Genomic DNA, 24,232 nt, shown 5'->3' on the forward strand with positions numbered 1-24,232 from the left:
GCGGCGGCCGGCCCGGCGAGGCGGCGAGGAGAGCGCCGAGCGGAGGCCAGCTTACCTTGCGCGGCATGTGCGGGAGCCAGCGCCGGCGGGAGGCGGTTCGGCGGGCCGGACTCCGAAGGGACTGACTGCTGCGGCCGTGAGTCGAACGGCTGCTCGGCTGCAGGCTTCGTGAGGCGAAGCGAAGTCAGCAGGTAACTCCCGGTTGTCGCGTTGCTGGGATTGGCGCAGGGAACCGCAGGCGGTGCCGGGGCCCTGGCGCGGCTGCGAGCCGGAGTTCTTGGGGCGCGCTGGCTGGGGCACGGCGGGGGGGCTTGCCCGAGTCACAGGCCTGGGGGTCCGTAAGGGTCTCGCCTGCAGGCTGGGTTGCCGCTGCACGGTTCCCCGCAGGCCGTTTGCCCCGTTCTCAGACTGGCTGATCCAGATGCGTCTCGTGACCAAATTGATAAAAGTTTTCTAAAATAAAGGGATTCAAATCTCAGCTGTAGGATCAGAGTCAATCTGCACTTTGAGGATGTTGACTTCGGTCAGTGAAATAAGCAAAAGAAGAGGGAGATTTTGCTTGTTAATAACTTTGTAGCTGTTGAGGCCGACCACTGTGAAGGCTCCCGAGTCATGTGAGGAATGAAATCTGTGTCAGGTGTATCTTGAAGACCTCACGTTTCCCTGAAGTGCCTATAATCAGATGCAGACTTGAAGGCTGGAAAGACTTACATGTGTAAAGAATCAGCATCTATTCATGATTTTAATACTGGTGAGATTTAGAAAATCTAGAGTAAACGTCAGCTTATTTTTAGTTGCTAAGCATCTTGGCAGGCAGATTGGTTATGATGTGACTTTGCCATCCATGACACGTTGGAGTTGGAAAGGAGATAAAAGATTAAGTAGCAAGGAAGTGAGAAAGATACAAAAGGAAATACAGTTAATGAGCATTAGGACATTTCCAGATATTCTGTGACTCTGTAGCCAAGCCCATAAAATGTTAATTTAGTGAATGATTTCAACAAGTTGACAGAAAAGAAGCTCCTATACAAGAAGTCTCCAGTAAAGTTTAACCTCTGTTTTACAGTGAGCAGCTGAATTGGAGCCAGTCTCACAAAGATATGATGATGATGATCCAAGAAATGAAAAGGTGTTTGCCTGAAGAGAAAAGGAGTTCCAGCAAGCCCAGTACCATCAGTGCTCTCAACTATGCCTTGCAGTGTGTCCAACAGGTCCAAGGTAAGTGTGGAAAAAATCTGTAAGTGTAGAAGCTGTATAGCAGCTTGGTTGGAGTAGACGTGTCTGGCAACAAATAACATCAAAACAAATTAAAGCATTACAGTTATCCTGCAAACAGTTGACTTTCTGAAGCACTGTGGGTTGGTTTTTTTTTTTAGATAATCGTGTTCTCTTTTCTGTTGAAATGCGTACCTACTGCATCTCTTTTCTTCAGAATCCCATAGCTAATAGGTGCCTACTAACTTTCTGTGTATATTGTAAACAACAGCCTTCCCATCCCACTTCGAAAAATTATTGGATAGTCAGTGTGTTTCAAGAGAACTAGGTAGCCAAAATTGTTTTTTTGTTCTGTCCTTTCTACTTTTTCATGCTCATTTTCTGCGACATAGATAGGTCACTGCAGCAGTATAATCAGTATTCCTTTTTCCTTTGTCACTACACAGAACTTCCTCATCTCACCTTGGACTTCACCAAAAAGATGACAAAAGTACAAGGGCTGTAAGAAATACTTTCAAAGTAGTCTCCTTACTGACTTCCTTGTGTTTGTTTTGCTTTTCCTGTTTGTTTTTTTTTTTCAATTAGCAAACAATGACTTTTTCCAGGCTCTGAATGACCGAAGAGTGTTTCAGACAGATGTGGTGACGTACAGCATAGAAGAGTTGGTGGCAGTTGCATCTGAACACACTCCAAAAAACACTGTAAGGAATTCAGGCATGCTCAGGGAGCTCACCACTTGCCATTTCACTCGTTATTTAGTCTCCTTACATCATTTTGTGGAAATAGAATGTGTAAAATTGAAAAGCTTTTAAATTTTAGCCAGACATGCCTTTGTGTTTTTGAAGGCAGATCAAGACTATTTCTTATCTGTGCAGACTCAGGGTACCCAACAGTAGTAAGTGAAGAAATACCTGTTTTTTTCTTGGGTTTTTTTTGCTAGAAGCAGCTATTATCTCTTTGAGAGTCTTATTTGATAATTCATTTACAGCATAGTAAACTCTCAAGACAGACTTAACAGAATGTTTTCAAAGCTGTTCAAGTCCATAGTTGTGAGGGAGTTTGGTTTCTATTTGTACCCTTGGATGTATTTTTTTTTTCTTGATTTGCAGTATGTGTCATGCTCTCTGGCTTTGCTTCAGAGAAGAGAGTGTTTCTTGAGATTTAGTGCTGTTAGATGCTGTATCAGAAATACTGCAAAAGCATTCTACTTGAAAAGTTCTCAGAATATTTTTGTATGTGGAATTGTGGTGAATACTCTGAAATTTGAGGAGAAGTGCATGGAGCGATAACCAGTCATTCTGGACAATGGCAAGCATCACTGTAATCTGTTTCAGTTTTGATATTGCAGTCTTATTAGCATTTGTAAATCATGAGTAAGCTACTATAGCTTTGGAGATTGTAGTACCTCACACAAAACTTTAATTGGACATTAACTGAAGAACCCATTTTTGAACCTCTCCTTTAGGGTGGAGTGTGTGGTGGTTTGGGATTTGTTTAGTTGGTTTGGGGTTGTTTTTGTTTTGGTTTTTTATCCCTACAGTATTGCTACCATGTTTTGGGGGAGGCTTGCCTTTAACAATGTTTGTTTTTCAGGACACTTTTGTGGCTGTGTTTTCCTTGCTTTCGGGACGCATAGTGCATATTTCTGAGCAGGCAGCATCCATTCTAAACTGTAAGAAGAAAGTGTTGGACTCATCCCGGTTTGTAGAGCTGCTTGTCCCTCAGGATGTGAGTGTGTTCTACACACATGTCGATCAGTCCCACCTGCCGCTTTGGAACATGGAAGGTCAAGCAGGTGGGACTTGGCAATGCTCTTAAACACTTTATCTGTCTTTCTGTCTTTGCAGAATGAGGATAGAATAGTTGTTCATTTTAAATGCTTATGCTTTAGCATTAGCTGACTTGCTGTTTAGTGCTGGATGTGCCTAAATGGTGCCTTTTGAGTCCTATGTTATTTGTGAGCAATTGAAGTGAAGGTCACATGCCAAGGCCATGTCTTGTGCCCACCTTGTCATGGGACTGTTCAGGCATCAGGGCTGGGAAGTTCAAAATCCTTGCTACCAAAGGATGTGAAACATCAGAGGCTGCTAACGCTGACATGGCAGGGATTCCCCAACTTGTCGTGTGCCTACCCAGCAGAGCAGTGGCACCCCTATGGAGTTTTTGTTATTTTCTTGCTGTGAACTGTTACTGAATTTTCCTCTCCCCTTAACTCTTGGCTATATATAGTTTTTGTTACAGGGCTCATAACATCAGGAACTTTCACCTTTCCTTTCCATAGCGATGCACTGGGGAAAAGAGTTTTTTAGATTGTGTGTGTTTCTTCTGAATTTAGTTCCAGGTCAGCCATTTCTCCAAGAGTGAATGGGCTGGAGAAGAGAGATAGCATTTGAGGCGGGAGCAGACTGTTGAACAGCTAATTCAGTAGCTAATAAAGAGCAGGTTGTGAGACTTCGGTCTTGCTCAGAAAGTCTGGAGAATGTAGAGTTTAAAACAGTTCTGATAGGTGTGACCTTTTTAAGGATATTGACTGATGCTTTCAATGTGTATTCTTCTTCTTAGCTTCTCTGTATGAATATGCCCAGGTGAAATCCTTTTTCTGCAGGATCAGGCAAGTACATTATTATAGTTTTATGTTTGCAAAGGCTAGGGAGAAGGGTATGGTACTGGCAGAAAGAGTGTACTGTTGTTACAGCTGACCAGTGTGAGCTCATGGAACGCCATTACAAAATTGACTTATTGTGTTTAAAATTGGCATCCAGTAGGACATTTTGGATCTTTCCCATAGCAGTGCTTAAACTTGCATGGAGGCAGAAGGAAAGCTTTTCTTACATGTTTCTTTTGGATTTACCCATTTCCCTCAGTACTGTTGTGCAGGAGAAGAATGATCTTCTGAAAAATTGCTGCTCCCCCTTTTACAGTTGGAGAATGAAGGCAAAGAGTGTTTTAAGATTGCTCGAGAGTTTGCGACAGAGGCAGCAACAGAAACTCAGTCAGCTGAGTCCCAGCATGAGACCCGAATCATGAGATACTACTTGCTGTCACTACGGATGCAGTTTGTTGCTTTGTGCCTGGCTAATCTTAGTGCTAAAAGTAGGAAGGGGAAGAAAAAAAAAAAAAAGAGAGATTGACCTGTAATCTTCAGTGTAGTTCTGTTTCAGACATGGGCAGTCTCTTGATTTCAGTAAGAACTGTTTACTTCTGGGCAGGTACAATACTTACTCCGTCTTTCAATCCATCATCGATTCAGTCATTCAGTCATCTGTGTTTCAAAAACCCAAGCTCTAACATCACATTTGTCTCTTGAATTGTGTAAGGGCACTTGGAATAAATATAGCAGAACAGATACCAATTTAAAGTTGGGCAAGTTGTTTGTAGGATACATAAACATTTTGCAAGAGTTTTTCTTCAGATTTTCATATGACATCCATCCTTCCTTTATATAACAGATCCTTTTGATTATGTGGAATTCATTAGCAAAAAATATTTTTTCACAAGTGCACGCTAGGCTTAAGTATGAAAATGTGTTTTTTTGTGGGTTAAACTTCTGCTATATCCAATTTCCATTAGTGTCTTTTTTTTTTTCCCGAGAGGGGTAGCTGTCAGTAGTAGTTTTTATGACACTAACTTCTCTCTAGAAACATTTTACAAAATGAAGTGTGGAATAAGAAAGTAACTTTTAGTGTGAGAGCGTCCAAAAAATTATGTAAATTCTTTCTGGCAGAGCTGGATAAGATACTGCAATTCTAACAGGTGAAAAAGCACTTGCGATAGAAACAGGCAATTGCTAATGCAGTTGTTACAAAGCCCTGGTTAAAATCTCATGTAGAATGTTGTGTGCTGCTACTCCTCACACGTGTTCTAGGAAGACAGATTCTCATGGAAGAACAACTATTTGTGAACTGAGGCTGGAGGAGTCTTACTTGTGTAGGTCAGTGAAACGGAACTTGAGAGAGACAGTTTGTTTGGTTTGTTTTTTTTTTCCCCTGAAACTGGTACAGAATAAACAAAAAACAGGAAAAAGAACTATTTAACTTGAAGAAGAGCGCAAAACTAAATGAGTGGTTCTCGTGAATACATTTGAACCAAGAATTAGAAGGTGGTCTTTAACCATTAGAGTAATGGCATTTCTAGAACAGCCTCTGAGTGCAAGTATTGGACACAAAACACCTGCTTGAGTTTAAGGGGAACGAGATCAGTATTGCTGAATGTGTTGGCGTTGGATCGCAAGGGAGCGTGCATAGCACCTCAGGAGATTCTGATTGTCTGTGTGCTCAGCATAACTTTGCTGTGCAGGACTCTCAGCCCTGGTGTCAAGTATCTGAGTCTTGAAACCAGTGCATTAATCTCTTTTACTTTTCCTCAGAGGTGTTAAAGATCAAGAAGACGAAACGTGTTATTACCCCTTCCGAATCACCCCATACTTGGTCTATGTGTGTACTTCCATCCACGTGGATGCAGAATCCTGCTGCTTGGCTTTGGCTGAGAAGATTCACTCTGGATATGAAGGCAAGTCAGGAGACTCCAGTGAAAAAAACAAGCCAATAGGAAAATGCAGTACATGAACGTCTGCTTCCTTTGTTTAGAACTTGTGCTTGGGTAGTCTCACCTGTGTAATTTCCAGTTTGTGTGTGGGGGCATGAATGCGAATCCAGAGCATCTGTGCTTTCTTTGCAAGGCCCTGAAGCGTTTGACCTCTTATCACTATTTTTATTTTTGAGAGAAGTCTGTAGCACCAAAAATTTGTAATGTTTCTATGAGTTACTGGTGAGAAAGCAGTGAACAGTTAAAAAGTTCAGGAGCCAATAACACTCTATCATGAGCAAAAGTAACAGGTTTTCTGTGCTAGTACAGGTTTTGTTTCAGTAAATGTTTCTTTTTTTTTATTAGCTCCTCGAATTCCTATGGATAAAAGAATCTTCACCACTACTCACACCCCTGGATGTGTTTTTCTTGAGATAGATGACAGGTGAGATTTGAATCTTAAGACCTATGAGAGGTGTGTATGGAGAGGTAGCAAAAACTCCTTTGGTGATGCAGCCGGAGACCCAAGTAAAGCAGTTGAACTGTGTAGCTGGCAATAGTTAGTTAAACAAAGTAGTTTTGTGTTAGTCCACTCATGGAAAAGCATCTAGAACTCCACAGACGTAATCTCCTTTGTTGACTTAAAATGTCAATTAAACAGAACTGCAACCAGTTTTCATTATCCAGGGCAATGGGGATCTGTGGTAACACAGACAGTAGAAAACCCACATAATGCAAAGCTCTGGGGATCAGTGTGGAAATACAGCTGTACTGAGCTGGGTCAAATATATTTGGCCAGACTAAAGCTGTCTCCTGCAAAGCCACAGGAGTGTTTTTACAACACGCTTTGCAGCATCCATGTCAGATTTCTTACTGACATTTTGCCTGTGACCTGTTTCTTCAAGATCCTTTTTTTTTTTTTTCTTTGTATATAGATGTTCACAAAACTGTGAAAATCTGTTAGATCTCCAGGCACAGAAATGTTTGTTATTGGTATTTACATGTCTGCATTGCACTGGAGGATTATCAGATGGGCTGGAAAATGTTCCGTAGCCTTAGTTCATGCTGTTGTAGATCATGCATGGGGACTTCACTGACAAGAAAAAGGTTAAAGATGTAAATACTCAAAACTGTGTTATAATTAGTGATAATGTGTTCGAGTTTCAGAGCAGTGCCTTTGTTGGGTTATTTACCTCAGGATTTAGTTGGAACATCCATACTCATGTATTTGCACCCAGAAGATCGTCCTTTGATGATTGCTATTCATCAGAAAAGTAAGTACAGTTGCTTTAAGAGGGATGTTGTTTCATTATCATATTGCCTGACATGTGACTGATCTGCAGTCTAGACAAAAACAAATGAATCGATGAATTAAAGCAATCAGTTTGAGATCAAAGCAAATTTTTAAAGTTTTAAAGGACCCTAGTCATTAGTGTTTGTGCTTGCGCTACTGTGTCATAATGTAAACTAAACCTTGTTTCTTTATTTTTTTTCAGTCCTGAAATTTGCTGGCCAACCCCCTTTTGAATATTTACCTACTAGATTTTGTACTCAAAATGGGGATTATGTCATACTGGATACCAGCTGGTCCAGTTTTGTGAATCCTTGGAGCAGGAAGGTAGTGTTCATCATTGGCCGACACAAAGTCCGGACGTAAGTCAGTTGTAGAATTGATCTATTAAAGTGCTTGTCATTGAATACTCTGCAAAACAAAAAAGTCTCACTGCTGAACTAGAGAGGTGACGTTTTTCCTGCAGTCTGTGACAACTACCTAGCATCTGTCTTGGAGCCCATTCCTGCAGAACAGCATGAGTCTTGTTTATTAAGTATGAAAATAAGTAAATTACTTTGAAGTAAAAGGCAAAGCCAACTTTTTTTTAGCATATGTTTTTGCACGTGGTTGATGTCCAAATACTGTGACCATGGACATGTCTAAATCAAAATATCAGTTTAAGACAAGCTGAGTAAAAGCTAAAAAGCAACGTAAAAAGTAGATCAACAAATAATTAGTTGACATTCATTTATGTTTTGGCTCACAAAAAACACCCCATTAATTGTCAGACACAAAGCCATAATCACCTTCTGGCTTGTTTTCTTCTGGAACATTCACTTGATACAGGATCTAAATATCTACCAAGGTAACCTCATTTAAAAATGCCATTAGTGTTGAATGTGCAATTTAATTTTTCAGATTTTTTTTTTCCTTAGTTTCTTAGAGATTTGGAAAGATGACTGTCTGCCTTCCTCTTACCTGGTTTCTTTTGGGGACGGTCTTTTGACTTTTCAAAGTGATCTTTTGTTCAAGATTTTATGGGGTCTGGATTTGTCTTCTGAGTGGAGGAGGCAGAGGGTAGGTGCTTGTCGACCTTAACTCGTGTCAGTGTGCTGCTGTACTGACTTCCCTGGTGAAGCACTGGTCTCATAGCACTGTGCTAGCAGAGCTGCTGGTAGAACAGGTGACATCCGTTTGTGTTGATTCAGCAAAGCAGTCAAAATAATGTAAAAAAGAATCTGTTCTATCTCTGTTTATACCTACTTTGACAAATTAAAATTAATAGTGCAATTTTTTGACTCTGCAGAAGCCCTCTGAATGAAGATGTCTTTGCTGCAAGAAGTAAAGAAACAAGCAGTGTTCAGAAAGAGATAAGAGAATTGCAAGGACAAATTTACAAGTTGCTTCTGCAGGTAAAGAAGAGGGAAGAATTTCAGAACACTGGCCACCCTTCTAAATGAGAGGCTGAAGAAACTTGGGTCTGTTTAGCGGACTACTTTTGGGATGGTCTTTTAAAAGGTCTGGAAGGAAAGTTCTCAATGGAGACAGGCTTGTCTGACAGGATTAAAAATATGGCTCTGGGTAGCCCACCTGATTAGAAAAAAATACTGTTTCACATATTTGCCAAATCTTTATGTTGAAAGATAAATCTGCATCCTGCAACATCTTTAAGCACAGTGGAGAATTTTTCCCAAGCAAGTGGTAGAGCCCAGAGCAATACTGATTTTTCACTGAATTTTCTTTGTTTACTTGAAATTCTGTGTTGCAAAGTGTGTTGTTCCCTTTTTGTTCTCTAAGAGGATGAGGGTTTTTTAATTGCTATTTTTTCCTCTCGTGCAGCCAGTTCACAGCAATGTTTCCAGTGGTTATGGAAGCCTTGGAAGCAATGGCTCTTATGAGCACTATATCAGCATAGCATCTTCAAGTGATTCCAATGGGAATTGTGCAGAAGAAATACAGGAACCAGTAAGTCTCTGAATGTGTCACTGCCTGCAGAGCAGTAAAAATACAGGTTTAAAAAAAATTTTTGCTGTGTACATATGCACTACTTATCATGGATTTTGCTGAAGTAGGAAGATACAGCTAGGTTCAAGCTAAATGTACTTAAATTGGTCAATTATAGAATGCTGGCTTTTGTGTTTTGCTCTTAATTTTGCTGACTAAAATAGGCAGAGAAATGCTATGGTAGTTCACTAAAGTAAATTGAAGACTTGCGCAAGATCAGCCTTCTCAAAGAACCAGTGGACTCAGAGGGGAAAAAAGTGGAAGAACCATGCAACCAGAAAGAGGGTTGATGCATGTGGAGGGGTTTCTGTTTGCTTGGGATTTTCTGTTTTGTTTTGAAAAGGGCACTAGAGGTTCAGTGTAGACTGCTATAGAAGAGAGTGGAAACAGTGCTGTCCTAAAACAAACATTGCAATTACCCAATTTCCTTGTGAGCCTGGGTAAGTCATGAGCTTATTCCCACTCTCAAGGCTTTCATTGGTATTAAAACATTCAAATGCTGAGGCTGTTTGAGCTTTATTATAGTTAATTTAATTAAATTAACCATGATAACTAGATTCATTAAATTTACAAATACCAATAGATACCAGGCTTAGGCTGACAGTTTACTCCCTTTCAGTTTGGATATACAATAACCCAAGCCCATCTTAGTGGTCTCCTATGGCCTCTTTTTATTCGTTCTATTCTGACTTCACATTTTCACATATCTCAAGATGACATTGCAACAAGTTTGTGCAGATGTCAACCGAATAAAGAATGTGGGACAGCAGCTGTATATTGCGTCAAAGAGCAAGACACAGAATGGAAATGAACAGGCTGTGAGCTCAGAAGTGCTAGGAGGTAAGTTAATGTAGTTACAATCCTTAAGGTAACATGAACACCTGTACATCTATAGCTGTGAATTTGGCTAGCTGCTATTATGTTGAAGAACTTAAAATAGCATTTTAGCATGGCTTAAATGTGGGAATTGTTTTGTTGGGGTTTTGTTGTTGTTTGTTGGTTTTTTTTAAAAAAAAAACACCACAAAAATCAAAGAACCAAAAAAAATCAAAACCCACCCCCCAAAAAAAGCTTAGCAGATACAATAACTTTCCAACTGCTTCCTGAGATATGGAGGAACATACCTGTCTCTTTCTAGGTTAATAGACTATTTTTTATTTTAACATTTTCTGGTGAAAATGCAGTCTTTCTTGTAGCAAGTATAAGTCTGCTATGGAAGCTTCCCTTAGTTACTTTATGTGGACTCTCAGAAACAATCCATAGGTTGGAAGACACTGCCCCACTTACCACTGAAATAGTGGTTTAGTTATTAAGTGTTTAATATTATGCTAGTGCACATTATTTGCAGTTAGTACCTAGCACAAATGTATGGAGAAAACTGGATGCTTCCTCAGATGTCATAGGGATTTGTATTAAAACATTTTGCACTGTGATACTCTCTAGGAAAGTTATAGTTAACTCCTAGTCTTGTTGATAAGAGGACTGCACTGTGAATGTTGATACTATTCTGACCAGTGTATCTGTGCTCTAAAAAGCTGTAAATTACTGTTAAATAACAGATCGGATTCTGTGATGTATAATTTGAGAGAAGAGTAATATTACTAGTTAATAACAATATATATTATGCGTAATAATATATGTTAATAATAATAAAGTTAATAATCGTAGTTGTTCTGAGTGGATGTTTAAGGTGATGTGTGGGGTTTATTGCTTTTTAGGCATTCTTTCCCCTTCTCCCTCCTCTTCCTCAAAGCATGTGAATTGAGGTGAAAATGCAGGATAACTTAGTAATGAGAGCTGTGCTGTCATAAGCCATGTATCCCTGTACAATATATGTGTATCACGATATATATATATGTGTGTCTTGGTGGAGATAGTGTTTAAATGCCTTTGAGAAGAGTCTTTGAGGATTTCTTCTTTTCTAGGGAAGAGGCACACTGCTTCCTGTTTACTTCAGACATTGAGAAGTGATGGCACAGAAGAACCAGGCAATGCGTTTTACGATGATTCAAAGAAGACCTTGTGTGTCCCTTCCTATCAGCAGATCAATTGTGTTGATAGTATCATCAGGTAATAAACTATGAAGCAATTGTAGTGATACAAGTTTAAGATTAATTGGTGCAAGGTACATAGCCGAGCAGTTTGCATTGGTCTAAACTGCCTAGGTTTTGAGTTGGAGATAAATTTGGAATGGTTTGTAAAGTTTTCTGCCTCTGTGAGCAATCCATCCCAATGCTCAGTCAATCTGAATTACACAGCAATGAAGAATTTAGGACCTAAGATTCTGTTTGCAAGTATTGACATTTGTCTGCTGCTAGTTTCACCATTGGTGCAACAGAAGTTTGAGAATTTCGATGGGCATAGTATGTCAATGTCTTCTCAATATATGTGTTGAGAACATCCGTATGAAACAGAAGGTTGATGTAATTTATAAAATATTGGGGTTTTCTAACCCAATTGTCGTCTTTTTTTCATTCTTGTCTCTCTTTACATTTTTTTTTTTTTTTTTTTTAGTAATTGATAGATTTTATTTTAGATACTTCTTGGAAAGCAGATATGTGTCCAGAGCTTTCTGCAGTGTAAAATACTAGTTAACAACCCCTAAATCTCTAGGTTGGATTGTTCAAATGTTTGTCTCTTCAAATGGAGGAAAAAACTGCAAAATAGGGAGAGCTTCCTGTGATATGCTTTTATTTCAGATATCTAGAGAGCTGCAGTATTCCAGCGTTGAAAAGAAAATGTAAATTTTCTGCAAATACATCATCGTCATCGTCAGAAGACGACAAGCAAGTCCAGCAGAGTCAGCAGGAAGTTGAGGCATTGGAAGGTAACACAAAGTACACTGACAATCACAATAGAACTGTAACAACTGATCTATTTTTTTGTATGCAGCTGTTGTACGTTCCAAGGTTTGCGTCCACTTTTAAAATTGTTGTCACACTAACAGCACAAGTATTTTGGTTATGTGGTAAATATTTGGTTACCTTGTCTAGATCTCACAATTAAGCGTAAGCTACAATATTAAGTCTTTGAATGTAGGGTGCATCAAATGAACTATTGTTTGTTGTTGCTAAATGAACCTTCTGTTGCTCTCTCATTTTATGGCATGTTTAGTATATGCTGACATTGCACTGGCTTATGAATGTTACATTTATTTGTATACAAGACTGTCTTATATAATAGTCTGTACAGTTACTGATTGTTTCCATACCAGTCAGACTTGATGAATTGGAAGCATAGTGCTTGGAATGAAATTCTATGTAGTAACTTTGTCATTTACCAATAGATACTGCTATCCTTTCAGCAGTTAATTCCCAAACTCCAATATCTGCTGATCAGGAAGAGACACTGAAAGACCAGACACCTGCAGGCATGGTGGGAGCTCATCTGGCAGACCTGACCCTATCCCACAAGGCTCCAAGTGTGGTGTCTGTCACCAGCCAGTGCAGTTACAGCAGCACTATAGTCCATGTCCCACACCCTGAATCAGGTACTGTTCACACTCGCAAATGACTGGAGTCACTGATTTTTAAATTTATCAAATGTTTCCAGACTGAAGTACACAGAAAGTTTTGTCCATTTGAGATACGTTCTCATGAATGTGAACTCTGAAATATAATTAAGGTACTTCTAGTGACACTGTGAAGAAAACTTGAGCCTGGAAATTTTTACAGTATTTTAATAAAATCTAGTTTTAGCAGAGTGCACTATTTCTTTTCTCCTTTAACTTCATCACATGTATCTCAAAGACAACAGTATGCTTTTGGCCATTGAGGATTAAAATAAAAATGACTAATGGGCCAGTGTTACTTCATTTTAGTGCGGAAAGAAGCATAAAAATGAGTATTTAACTGCTGCTGTACTGGGAAAGTATGAAGAAAAAAGTTCCTCTGTAACTTCAAAGTAAATTTGAAGTTTTCCAGATCATGCAAAATAATTTGCTCAGTTGATGTTAGTGTAACTATATTTGAGTGTAAAGGGTGTTTTCTCCCTCTGCCTCTGCAGCCTGTATCTGCTTGGTAGCTCAGACGAGATTTGTTTTCTGTGTAACCCTCTGGGTGTTGTGGGAGTTCACACAAGAAGGCCAGAGCAAAGAGTGATTGATTTATTTTCTTCCTTCTTCAAAGAAGTGACTGCAATGGAGGATGCTACTGTTGGAAGTGAACAAATTGAGCTGCCTCCTGTGGATGTCCAGTATCTCACTATGGTACCTGAGGACTTAAAGCTAGTTGGGCTAACAAAAGAGATGTTGTCAGCCCACACTCAAAAGGAGGAGCAGAACTACGTTGACAAGTTCCGCCAGAGGATCTTGCTCTCTCCATTTAGAACTTACCTTCAGCAGGGGAGCAGAAGTAACAACAGACATTCCTGTGGCCAAGGTAGGCAGCGCCTTTGAGAAATAAAGACTTAGTAGATGACTTACAAAGACCAACCTAGCAATGGAATTTGGTTCTCCTTTGAATGATTTAGCGAGTATCTTACTATGGCTGCAAACAGAATACTTCCTTTAAACTGCCAAGGCTTGACAAGAGCATCGCCCACACAGAAGGTCTGCTCCATCTTGGATATTGCTATCTTAGACTTTTCACAAAGCAGGTAGTTATTGCAGTAAGCCCTGCAAATCCCAAGTAGTTTATTGCCTCCCCTTGAAGGAATGTGAAAGAACTGATTGGGATAAGCCAAAACGATCAAGAAGAAAATTGATGACATGAAGGAAAATATTGTAGATGTGTCAGCAAAGCTGTCACTGTACTGTATGGAAGAATTATCCAGAGGAAAGTCAGCTCTCCAAATAAACCACACTCAATTATCTGGATGTTTTTCTCTTTTCTCTCTTTTTTTCTTTTCTTTTTCTTTCTTTTTTTTGTCATTTCAGTGAATATGCCTATTTTTCTTCCTCCTCAGGAGATTCCCCTTCAAAGCAGATGAACCCAGCTAGCTGTAAAAAAGACAAACATGGAAAATTCAAGCGCCAGAAACCTCAGAGACAGTCCTCAGATAGCCACTCTTCTAGTAAAAATAGAAATAGTCTTCCATGTGAGAAGAGAACATTTCAGAAACAGTCATTTTCTCCCTCAGCAGTGTCCTATCTGAGCTCCTCCAGTATGAATGTCCTTCCTCGTGTGGCATTTCCTGTCTATTCGGATCCACTGTGTAGTTTTCCAGCCTCTTCTGTAGGAGAGGAGCTTGCCTTTCACTCGTTAAAACCTGAATCAGTGTCACCATCACAACTATGCTATGAAGCGCAGTCATGCCCAGCACTTTATCCCCCAAACATAGGCACGTTTATGGCTGTATTTTTTCAGAGTTTCCCCGTGTATGCTCAGATGCCTCAATGTGTCTTTATTCCTAGCCCTCAGTATGTTTATCTCCCCTCTTCATATCCATGCACTACACTACCTCTAGTCCCCGCTCCTTCTGCTCCATCACCAATTGCACTGCGGTCTGTGGATCAGCCCTTTCCAGCCTCTTCTGCCACATCCACAGAGGACCAGCAAGAGGCCCAGCGTGACCAGGCCATACTGCTGAGCAGTTCACGGAGCAGCTCCCCACTTCAGCTGAATTTGCTTCAAGAAGAGCTGCCAAAACCTATGGAGCTTTCCATTAGTACTGATGTTAAAGCATATACAGAAGCTAAATGTGTAAGTAACACAAATTTTTAAGACAGGAGAAACTGACTTTCACGGTGTTCAGTCACCAAAACCAGTGATGGTCTGTGTTTCAGGGTCACCAGATTTTATGAGCTGCTTTTTCCGGTGGCTGTGCTATGCAGTCTGTGGGACACAAATAGCACAGGAGGTGGAGAAAGCTGTTTATACTTGCGCCTGTGGGAACTTGTTACAGTACAGTGTTGGCACTTAGTAAATGACAGAAATGCGAGATCATCTGGTCTAGGCTGCCACAAGCCACTTTTGCTCAGCATTCTGGCAGCAGCCTTTTCAATTAAACTGGTGGCAGGAAATTTGGGATTGGGGCTTTTGTGCATGTGCAACTTGGTTAGTGCTGCGCAATTTGCATCTTTTTTCACCCAGTCCCACAGTCTCTGTGGAGAACCAAAACAAAGGGAAGATACACTGCTAATTACTCCCTCTGTCTCCCAGGGATGCAGCTATTGAACGAAGAACAGGGTCGGTTTCCATACATGGGCATAGAAAAGGCCTCTCCAACTTCCGTGGTAAACTCAGAGGCAGAAATCTGAGCTCTGCAGGCAAGGAAAAAAATGTTGGCTCCTGAATCCAGATTGGGCTGAAAAGGCTGGATCAGCTGAAACTGCAGGTTAGGGTCCTGAAAGGGGAGTTGGTGTACCTGTAGGTGCTGAAGCAGTGAGCTTCACATAGTGGATGAGGGGAAGGTGCTCTCATTTTCTCTGTAGTGCAGTATTGCTTGATGTGTGTGGCTGCTTCCTGCCATCTAACAGGACATGAAGGGAACTGACTCCTGCTCTCTTGTCAGCAGAAAATATTAACTTAATGCAACAGTACAATATCATCACCCAGTGGGGAAGGATCTACAGCAGAAACCAGTAAGCTAGAGCCCAGATGCTTGTTGATTTCACCCGTGGAGAGTGTTACCCTGAGTTCAAGACCACCGTTCATTTTCAGAGCTAGAAACTCCAAAACTATTGAACTGATATGAGAACTTAGTCTACAAGTGACAAATTCAGTAAATGCACTAACTTCCTTTTTCAAACTTAAATGTAACTTCTGTGGATGCATTTGTTTTGATTTTTGTCTCCAGGACAATGATCCAGAAGACTGCGATAACAGCGTTAGCCATTGTGCTTCTAGTGGATTTATTGACCGCTCGCTGTACGAGGACTCGCAGTCAGGTACAGGTTCAGCAGCATCAGACAGGCGATCAGCTTCATCTGGTTCTGGCATAGGTAGGGAAGTTTGAGATTTGGATGTTTGGTGCTTTGGTGCTAGATGGCTTGCTAACATGTTGGTAATTCATAACAAGATACTGTAATGGGAATGGGAAATTCAGTAAGAGGATCTATAGTCTTTACTTTTCACCTGCTTTCAGTGTTTGAAGCCAAGTTTGTTTTAGTCACTGTAGTTGGAAATGGGAATCTAAGAAGTTGTTCCTTTAATCTGTAAGTCACTCTTTCATTTTGCTCATTATCACTTTTCTCTGCATTAGATACTGTCTTACTGAGTAAATCTGCCTAGAGCAGGACCTCTTGAAACAGAAACAGAGAATCTAAGCCCATTAATTTTGAGAAGAGTGAATAGAGCTTTGGAGATCTTGAGTAACTTAATAGAATGCACTTTATCTTTGAATTCTCAATAGGTAGTAATCACTTGCTAGGACAATCACCTGTTGGTATCTGTGTTCGTGTTACAGAACTAGCTTGCAAGAATACACTGGTGTTCTTTTACTTTGTGCTTAATTACTTGGATTTCTTGGACATCTGCATTCATTTTTTTCATGGTAATTCTCAGCAGGTAGTGGGAAAAGCAGCAGGTATTTTGCCAGTAATGATTCTTCTGAAACTTCCAAAGAAGAGAAGAATCAGAAAGCAGAAGACAAAGCGACAGCTCATAAATCCAAACATGAGTCAGCATGGGTGATGATGGATCATACACTTGAGCAAGTTCTAATGACTTACCAAATGCCAAACAGGTTGGAAAACATCAACAATTTCTGACATGTAGTTTGGAATTGTGCTTAGAACTGTAGCATTAAAAATGAGACCATGGAAACAGTGCATGAACCAATGAAACTCCAAGAAGGTGTATTGATTTACTGTTCGTGCATTTTAAGCCCTGGTTACTTCCTTTTGTCTATTTTTTTTCTGCATTTCCCCCATTAGTTAAAATATGGTAACATATAACCTTTTTGCTGAAGTGCTACAGGGGTTGGTTATTGTCCTGTACTTTGAATGCATAAAGGGGTAAAAATACTTATGTGTTACTTGCAAGTTGCTTGTAATTAGCTTATGTATAATTTGCAATGAGATTCCACATTGAAAACAAAACCAAAAAAAACCCCACACCAAAAACCCATAAAACCCCAGCAAAAACAACAGCTACAAAAAAATCCTGTCAGTTAGCCCAGTGTTGAAAGAAACCTTACAAAACAAACAAGGTATAACAAAGTCTAGTTACTTTTCAATGGCCAGTGCTGTCTAGACTTCAGCCATAGATACTGGCGAAGAGACTCTCCCAATGTGATTATAATCAGTGCCTGCGTTGCTTCATTTAGTACAGCTGTGTTCACAGGTGTTTATTACTTGCAGAATTAAAGAGGAAGTTTTAAAGGAGGATCTGGAGAAGCTGACGGTCATGCAAGATCAGCAGCCTTGGTTTACGGATGGGCAGAAGGAGGAGCTTGCAGAGGTACATACGTGGATCCGGACCCAGACTGTCCCACTGCAGATCAGCACCCAAGTAAGGAGCTGTGAAAGGAATCAGCAGCTTATTCATGCCTTGGCTAGCCGGAGGCAGTGCTGTTTCTAACCAATGCAGTCTTATAGTCCTGGGGTCACTGATGGTTTTTACTTGTAAATATAAGAAGGAAATGAGCTCGAGTATGCTAACCAGATGAGAAATGCTAAAATACAGGTCTTTCCATTGTAGTTTTTTGCAAGATAGGCAAATTCTATGTAGGAACCACCTGTAGCAAAGTTCCTTCAGTCATAGTGTTGGATGAATGGGAATAATGTCATGCTCTCAAGTAAGAGTTCGTATCTAGTGATATTTTTTTGTGTTAGTTTTAGGTCTTTTGCTCTTTTTCTTATAAAGTTGATTGTTGCTATGACTGAATAGCATGTAGCTCGGATGGTAGTGAACATTAGAACGAGTATGTTCAGCAAGCTAAAAAATGCTCATAATCACAGAGGAAGTTCAGGTGTCTAGTAAGAAACAGAAAAATAGCTGGCTTTTTGCAGGTGGATTCATTCTTTAAGAATTTTGGTATCTCATGCCTTATTATCTGGTATAACTCTTGGGCATGCTGATGAACTACTTCGGATTTATATTAGTATGTGTTAGAGAACATCCTAATCAGTTTAAAGATCTCCCAGGTGCTATAGAGAAGAAAATAGCAAGGCAGAACTAGTCCCACAAAGATCTAGAGCTCCAGTGATGAGTTGTACAGATAATTTGAAGACAGAGTGGGCTGCATTCCTGTACTCATGCATCAAAGAAATCTGATGTCTGTTACAGCACTGCATGCTCTGTGTGCTAGGATTTCAAAATGTGGCATTCTGAGCTGTGGTTTTTATTCTTAGAACAGAAAAATTGAGAAATCTATGTCCTTGGCTGTGGAACAAGACCAGAAAATTAGTCTTTGTTTTTGTAATACCTTGTTGATAAAAATCTTCTGTGTCCTATTGTGGTTAGGACCACATGTTTGATTCAGATAGCGAAATGATGTCCAGTGATCTTGCAGAAGATTTTGTTGAATGTTTACATCTCAAATGTTACAAGATATGTTGGTACACAAATAGAAGTATTTGATATCTAAGGTGCTAAAACTGTTCCTAAGCAGTCAGTGATGTTTCCAATGCAGACTGTAATTTTATGAGTGCAACTAGGCTTCTGACAGTAGAAGGAAATGCAGGATTTCTTTTTTAATACTCTATTTCAATATTGTATCGTTTCTCAAGAACAAGAAATACCTGGTCTGTCAATATACTCAGGTGTTACAGCCTTTTTTTGTTGGTCGGTGGTGTTGCTGTTCAGTCTGCAGTCCAAATGCTTAATGAGCAGCTTGCTTATAAAACTGAAAGATAAGGCCTTCAAATTCAAGGAAGTTGCATGCCTTTTTATCTCAAAGCTACAACTATACATTCCACTAACAAACTAGTTCACTTCTGAGACAAGATAAGTTGGAGGTGCAAGTACCTGCTTCTGAAAATAAAGAGATCTGTATATATAATCTCTGATTTTAGAGAGATTTCAGCCCATTGGTGAGATGTTTCAAGAGATGGTAACATGTCATGTTGCGAGGATTTGACTTTTTAAAATATACTCATAAAAAGGAGAATTTAAATTACTGTATTCTTGTTCCTTTTTAAAGGGCTGTTTTACATGTGACATCAGGGAAGCGAGTTATGAGGCTGCAATGGCTGATGACAATATGGAAAACAAGGGAAAGTCGCCTCCACTCCTGCAACGCTGAAGGCATCAGCATTTGTGTCAGTAAAACTGCTTGGTGTGATTCCCATTCTCTTTTTCTCTGGCTTTGCTGCATACTGGCAGTGAATCTATGTGGCTGTCTCTTCCCAATGTGAGCAGTCGCACATGTGAAACTAAATCTTCCGCCATTACCACTCCACTCCTGACATGACTTTGAACACAGTCTTCCGCTGGAAGGCTGTTTCCCTTCCTCAACTCCCAGACTTGACGCAGGATGGGTTAGGTTTCTAACTTTTGACTGTTCAATGATGAGCAAAATACAAAGACTTTTTGGTTTTGGGTTTGTTTTTGTTTGTTTGAACTTGGCAAGTAAGAGTCTGAAAAGATGCGGTGGTTAAGAACCTACAGTGATGAACCTAACAGATCAAAGCATGTTTATTCTCCAAATAAGGCAGATGTGTTGAAACCAGCATTAAAATCAAGCTGCAACGAAGTGGTCTTCATTTTTGTTTGTTCAATATTTGAAAGTCTCAACTGAAGATCATAGTATTCTGAGGCTCTATAATCAATGTAGCTGGTTTGAGAATCCAGTAGGCTTTTTAACGAGCAGTTCAAAACTAGCCAGGTTATTCTGCATCAGAATCTCTTTCGTCAGCTTGTGCCCATCAGAAAAATAAACTGAAGTGAAAAGCAGCAAAGCTATTCTCTATGTTTTTCATGATAAGTGTTTTGGAACCAAGTTGTTCTATAGCTTTTGCTTTTAAAGCTGTGTTTCTCAAGGTAGGTGCTTAAAATTAATTGAGGGTAACTGGTTTGCAAATCAGTTAGAGATTAAATTATGAATAGCAATCAAAAAAAATAGAGTAACAGTTCAGGGGTTATTTCCTTATACAGGATCTGCTTTTTAATAAAAGACACATGGAAGACCTCCTCTATCAAGGCACTAGGGCCTAGTTATCAATTCAAGTAGCTACATACAATCTTTTATCTTATGTTGCTAGCACTCTGGAAGGTGGATTTATATCTTAATTTTTTTGTTGCTGTATTAGAGTAGTTAGAAGAGTTGAACAGGAAATTTTGAGCCATTTTTCTGTTCTGTTTTTGTTGTGGTAGTGCCAAAAGAAAAAGAGATTGAGCTTTATTTCTTCTGCTTTCTTGAAAAGTTACAAGCTGTGGAGCCAAACGTGAACATCAAAATACATATTCATTACTTCTTATCACTGTTGACTTCCTGTACAAGTTTTAACCTCTTTCTTTATAATGGAGTCTCTGGCTGTTGAAATCCATGGATGAAAAATGAATTTGTGCATAGTGTGAATTTGTTGTTCAGAAAGCAGTAACCACTTTCAGTGTGTAAAAGGACTTCTTCTCATGCTAATACTTCTAGCTGGATGTCTCAAAGTGGTCTTCAGACAGGACATGCTTCATTAAAACCTAGCAAATTTTGTCTGATTTCCCCTTTGTTTATGAAAAGCTGGATGTAATCACATTTTCCTTGTGGTGTTATTAATCACCTTAGCCTTCTCAACAAAGAGTTTTAGATTGTAACACATTATTCACCCACTTGTTCTGTGTAACTCTTCCTTTTTTGCTATGTGAAGGATTTTCACTTTTTCAATTTCATTCACTAGTAAGCTTCAAGTTGTTGAGTAAGTTAAAAATACTGTGATCTGCAGATCATTGAAGGAAAACGACATCTAAAAGATTTTGTTACTTTTTAAAATAAATTTAGTGACAATATTTGTCATTAAAGCTTATTTCAAGGAAATTTACTTTTACGGAATTTTAAGTTTTCAAGGCTAATTGGACTCAGGCAGTGTTCTTTTGATTTTTTTTTTTTTAATTTTTTTTTTTTACAGCCTGCTCTGTTCATACCTATTGCTTTCTATTTATTCTTAAGCTGCATTTCTTTATTTGTCTTTCAGTTTTTTCAGCTTGAACTTCTTTTGGGTTTTTTTTAAAGTGTTGTAGGTCAGCAGAGGTCCACGCATCCTCAGTAGTTTTTGTGTTCAAACTTTAAACACTTCTTAAAATAAGACACTTCAATAGATATTTATATATAGCAAGTTATGTACTCAAGTAGGAAAATGTGGGCAATACCTTATACCTGTCCTAGTCCTTTCCAAATACGGTATTCTGCTTTATAGCCACACTACCTAAAATATTTGCTCTAAAACATGTAATAAGATGCTTTGCATATAGGTTCTTATTGGGAAGCTTCTTAACTGACTTAATTGTCAGATTAGACTGATGCACTAGGATTCATTCTAGATATTTTTGCTTAAATTGACTGCTGTAGTGTATTTTGAGACTTAGTGAAATAGAGTGATTTACATACTCCAGGTAAAGTTTAAAAGTGTAAGCCAGAAGGAAAGTTTAGATAACTCCTCTTTTGCTGTACATTATTTCCACTGTTCCTTTCCTGAGTATGAAAATGGCATGGTTTGCAATGTCTTAGCAGGCATATATGTCATCTATTTTATAAAAAAGTGGGACCCAGTTTAGGAGAGTGGTAATGTGTACCTAACACTTGAATAATGCTTTTCATCTGTAGGTCTGGAAACATGTCAAAAAGATGACTGTCATTATCACAGTTGTATACAAAGAGGCAGAGAAACAAAGGACTTGCACAGATGCATATGCCCAGTTCATAGCAAATCCAGGAGTATAATTTGGGGATCTTCACTCACTGTATCCTATGCTGTCTTTGCTACAAGTGGTCAAAATTCTGACCTGTACGTAGAAACTTGATCATACAGATTCTTGTGTGGAGATGTTAACTCTTCTTGTACTGCCTACTGCTATGAATTTGTGCCCAATAGGATCATATAGCAATATAAATCCGAGGCAGTTTTTGTAGTGCTGTGAACAACATACTCTATGACCGTATATAATGAAGGTGCATGTGTCTAGGAGTTTGAATTCAAAGTTTGTAATCTTGGCTAAATCTTAGGCGCAAGATTCCTTGTCTGGGGCTTCACTAGTCCTGGGTTACAGAGAAGATTGTGGTATGGGGGATGAATATAAGAGTTATGAAGAGGTGAATCAGTGCTATGTGTGACAATGAAAGCAAATTATTTGCCCAAAACCACAAACTGTCTTGGCTGCAAAACCAGGTTTAGGACAAAAAATGGTTCCTAAGCTGCACTTAACCCCACCAGAACCACAACAGCTTGCAAGCAAATGCCTTATCAAGTCTTTTGGGAGGGACATCGTTTCCGTAAGCTTTCAGGAACTGGTCGTTTTCACTTCAGTTTAAATTAATCTCTTGGTCTATGTAGTTTGCTGGAGTAGTCAGTGAGATCCAGTTCTCATCTGAAAGACCAATGGAGTAAATATTGCAGCCAGATTTGCACATGGCATTTTGTTTATGTGTCTTTGTTTTGCCTGGCATAATTAAAATGTCGCAGGCAGTTTAAAGCTGCTTAGAAGGTCACTTTTTTGGTGATCAAAGGGGAAACACGCAAGTACAGTAATGATGCAGTTAATACCCCCTGTGGGGGCATCAGCAGTTTGGAAACCCTTGGTGGATTTTACTGGCAGTTTTTATGTTGTATTCATAAATACAGGATTATGTTTTTAAAAGATGAGTTGATGTGCGAATATTTTCCTGACATTGCTATGAGCAGGAGGGACCCCAGTGTATTTTTACAATGTGTGATAAATATTCACTGAATGAGTAATGTATTGGTAAGTTCATCTTCCAGCTGAATCAAGTTTTAAATCACAATCGAGTGAATTTTTACATTAGTTGATGGGAATATTTTATTGAAATAATATTCAGCTGTGGTTGAATTTGCAGTTGTGATTTTAACTGTACACTTTAAAGGAGCTTCTGTTTTTATAAATAAAACTGAAAAATATGCTGCAAAGAACTGTTTCAAATGTGTGTTTACTTTCATTGTTTCGTAGTTTTGAGAAAATAGACAAAATTTAAGAAAATATTTATTACATTTTTTCTGATTGTACATAGGTGTTGAGGTTGTGGGTACAGAGAAAATGGTGATGTGATGGCCATTCATCCTGTTTTGTATGGGGTTTTGTGGTTTGGTTTTGTTTGTTTGTTTTATCTCACTCTACCTTGCCCACTTCAGTACATGTTATTTCCTTTCTAATTGCATCCCATGAAGAAGGGCAGGTATCTTTTCAATGTAAAGGATTATGTTTGGATGTGTAAGATGTTAGGGTTTGGCATGCAGGATTTAAAGTTTATGCCTGTGCTGATTTTATTAGAAAAGGTAAATAATGAACACCCTGGGAGCACTTTGCCCCCATGATGCTAAAAATAGTGTTCTAGAGGAAGCACAAAGGAGTAATTCATAGGTTTAATTCACAGGCACATCCCATAGAGCGATAAAGTTCTTAATTGATTGCAGAGAAACAATTTGCTCATCTTTTTCTGCTTTAAGGGACTTTACAGACAAGCGTGGTCGACAGTGCTTAAAGAAGCCTGCAGGAGAAAGGCAGAGTCACTGCAGGGAGTAGAAAGTACAGAACAAAAGATGTAGCATCTTACTACAATTGGAAAAGCAAGAAGTAATCTTAGATAAGTATGTAACTGAAGGTGCTTCTGGCAAGGTAAGTGATGCAGTTCCTTGAAATACAGGCATCTCGAAGGTTACATTTGATATATTTTTGCTGATGGCTTATTAATTTTGGAAGAGTGATTTGGTCATTCTAAACATAATTATAGATGTGAGCCAAATTATCTAGATGGTTTTGGTCCAAAAATTAGGAGGACAAGTGAATAGACTTGTGAAATGAAAAAGTTCAAGATGGTGCTATGTTTTTATTCAGAGATCTAGACATTGTCAGTTCAGCTATGTTACTGATTTGTCAACAGGAGTTACCCTCCTGTCAGCTGAAGTTCTTGCAGTTAAAAGTCTGTAGCTTACACCTCTGTGTGGATGTTAAAGGTGAACTGAATGATGTACTTCTGTATTTTTGGCAGATGGTGAGAGAGAAGTACTGGACCTGTGATTCTTGGTCACCTCAATCTCAAAAGTAATGGGACTGTAGCTTTTCTGTAGTAGGTTTACTGCACAGTTGCATTAACTTTCAAGATATATATTACATACTGCTTCTGTGCAGCTCAAAACGGCGTCTGCCTGCTGGACTTCCATTTGATGCT

The 24,232-nt window shown here is 39.2% G+C and overlaps 1 protein-coding gene across 12 annotated transcripts; it reads left to right on the forward strand.

Moving 5' to 3' along the window:
• On the forward strand, window positions 1-22,961 carry PER3 (period circadian regulator 3). Of its 12 annotated transcripts, XM_075437191.1 has the most exons (22): window positions 109-191; window positions 1,067-1,218; window positions 1,801-1,916; window positions 2,809-3,010; window positions 3,778-3,826; window positions 5,582-5,724; window positions 6,106-6,184; window positions 6,901-7,013; window positions 7,236-7,392; window positions 8,319-8,424; window positions 8,852-8,977; window positions 9,730-9,856; window positions 10,942-11,086; window positions 11,716-11,843; window positions 12,303-12,506; window positions 13,144-13,395; window positions 13,922-14,658; window positions 15,755-15,899; window positions 16,462-16,642; window positions 17,259-17,409; window positions 19,043-19,160; window positions 21,656-22,958. In XM_075437191.1, exons 2-21 carry the CDS (start codon window positions 1,101-1,103, stop codon window positions 19,142-19,144), a joined length of 3,381 nt encoding a protein of 1,126 aa, XP_075293306.1. In that variant the 5' UTR covers window positions 109-191; window positions 1,067-1,100; the 3' UTR covers window positions 19,145-19,160; window positions 21,656-22,958. The 12 variants fall into 12 exon arrangements, 11 of the variants coding, with proteins under 11 accessions (XP_075293315.1, XP_075293306.1, XP_075293313.1 ...); XM_075437200.1 differs by having other exon boundaries at window positions 1-191; window positions 19,043-22,961; XM_075437198.1 differs by having other exon boundaries at window positions 17,259-17,358; window positions 19,043-22,961.
• Window positions 22,962-24,232: the final 1,271 nt, after the last annotated feature.

The sequence above is a fragment of the Opisthocomus hoazin genome, chromosome 16, assembly GCF_030867145.1.
Source record: "Opisthocomus hoazin isolate bOpiHoa1 chromosome 16, bOpiHoa1.hap1, whole genome shotgun sequence".
In the NCBI taxonomy this organism is placed as follows: Eukaryota; Metazoa; Chordata; class Aves; order Opisthocomiformes; family Opisthocomidae; genus Opisthocomus; species Opisthocomus hoazin.

Bases quoted from the DNA above. Each gene is read 5' to 3' on its own strand.
- PER3 (XM_075437200.1), top strand. From the start codon at position 1,101: ATGATGATGATGATCCAAGAAATGAAAAGGTGTTTGCCTGAAGAGAAA. The intron at 9,857-10,941 runs GTAAGTTAATGT...CTTCTTTTCTAG, and splicing joins GAGCTCAGAAGTGCTAGGAG to GGAAGAGGCACACTGCTTCC. The intron at 16,643-17,258 runs GTTGGAAAACAT...TATTACTTGCAG, and splicing joins ACTTACCAAATGCCAAACAG to AATTAAAGAGGAAGTTTTAA.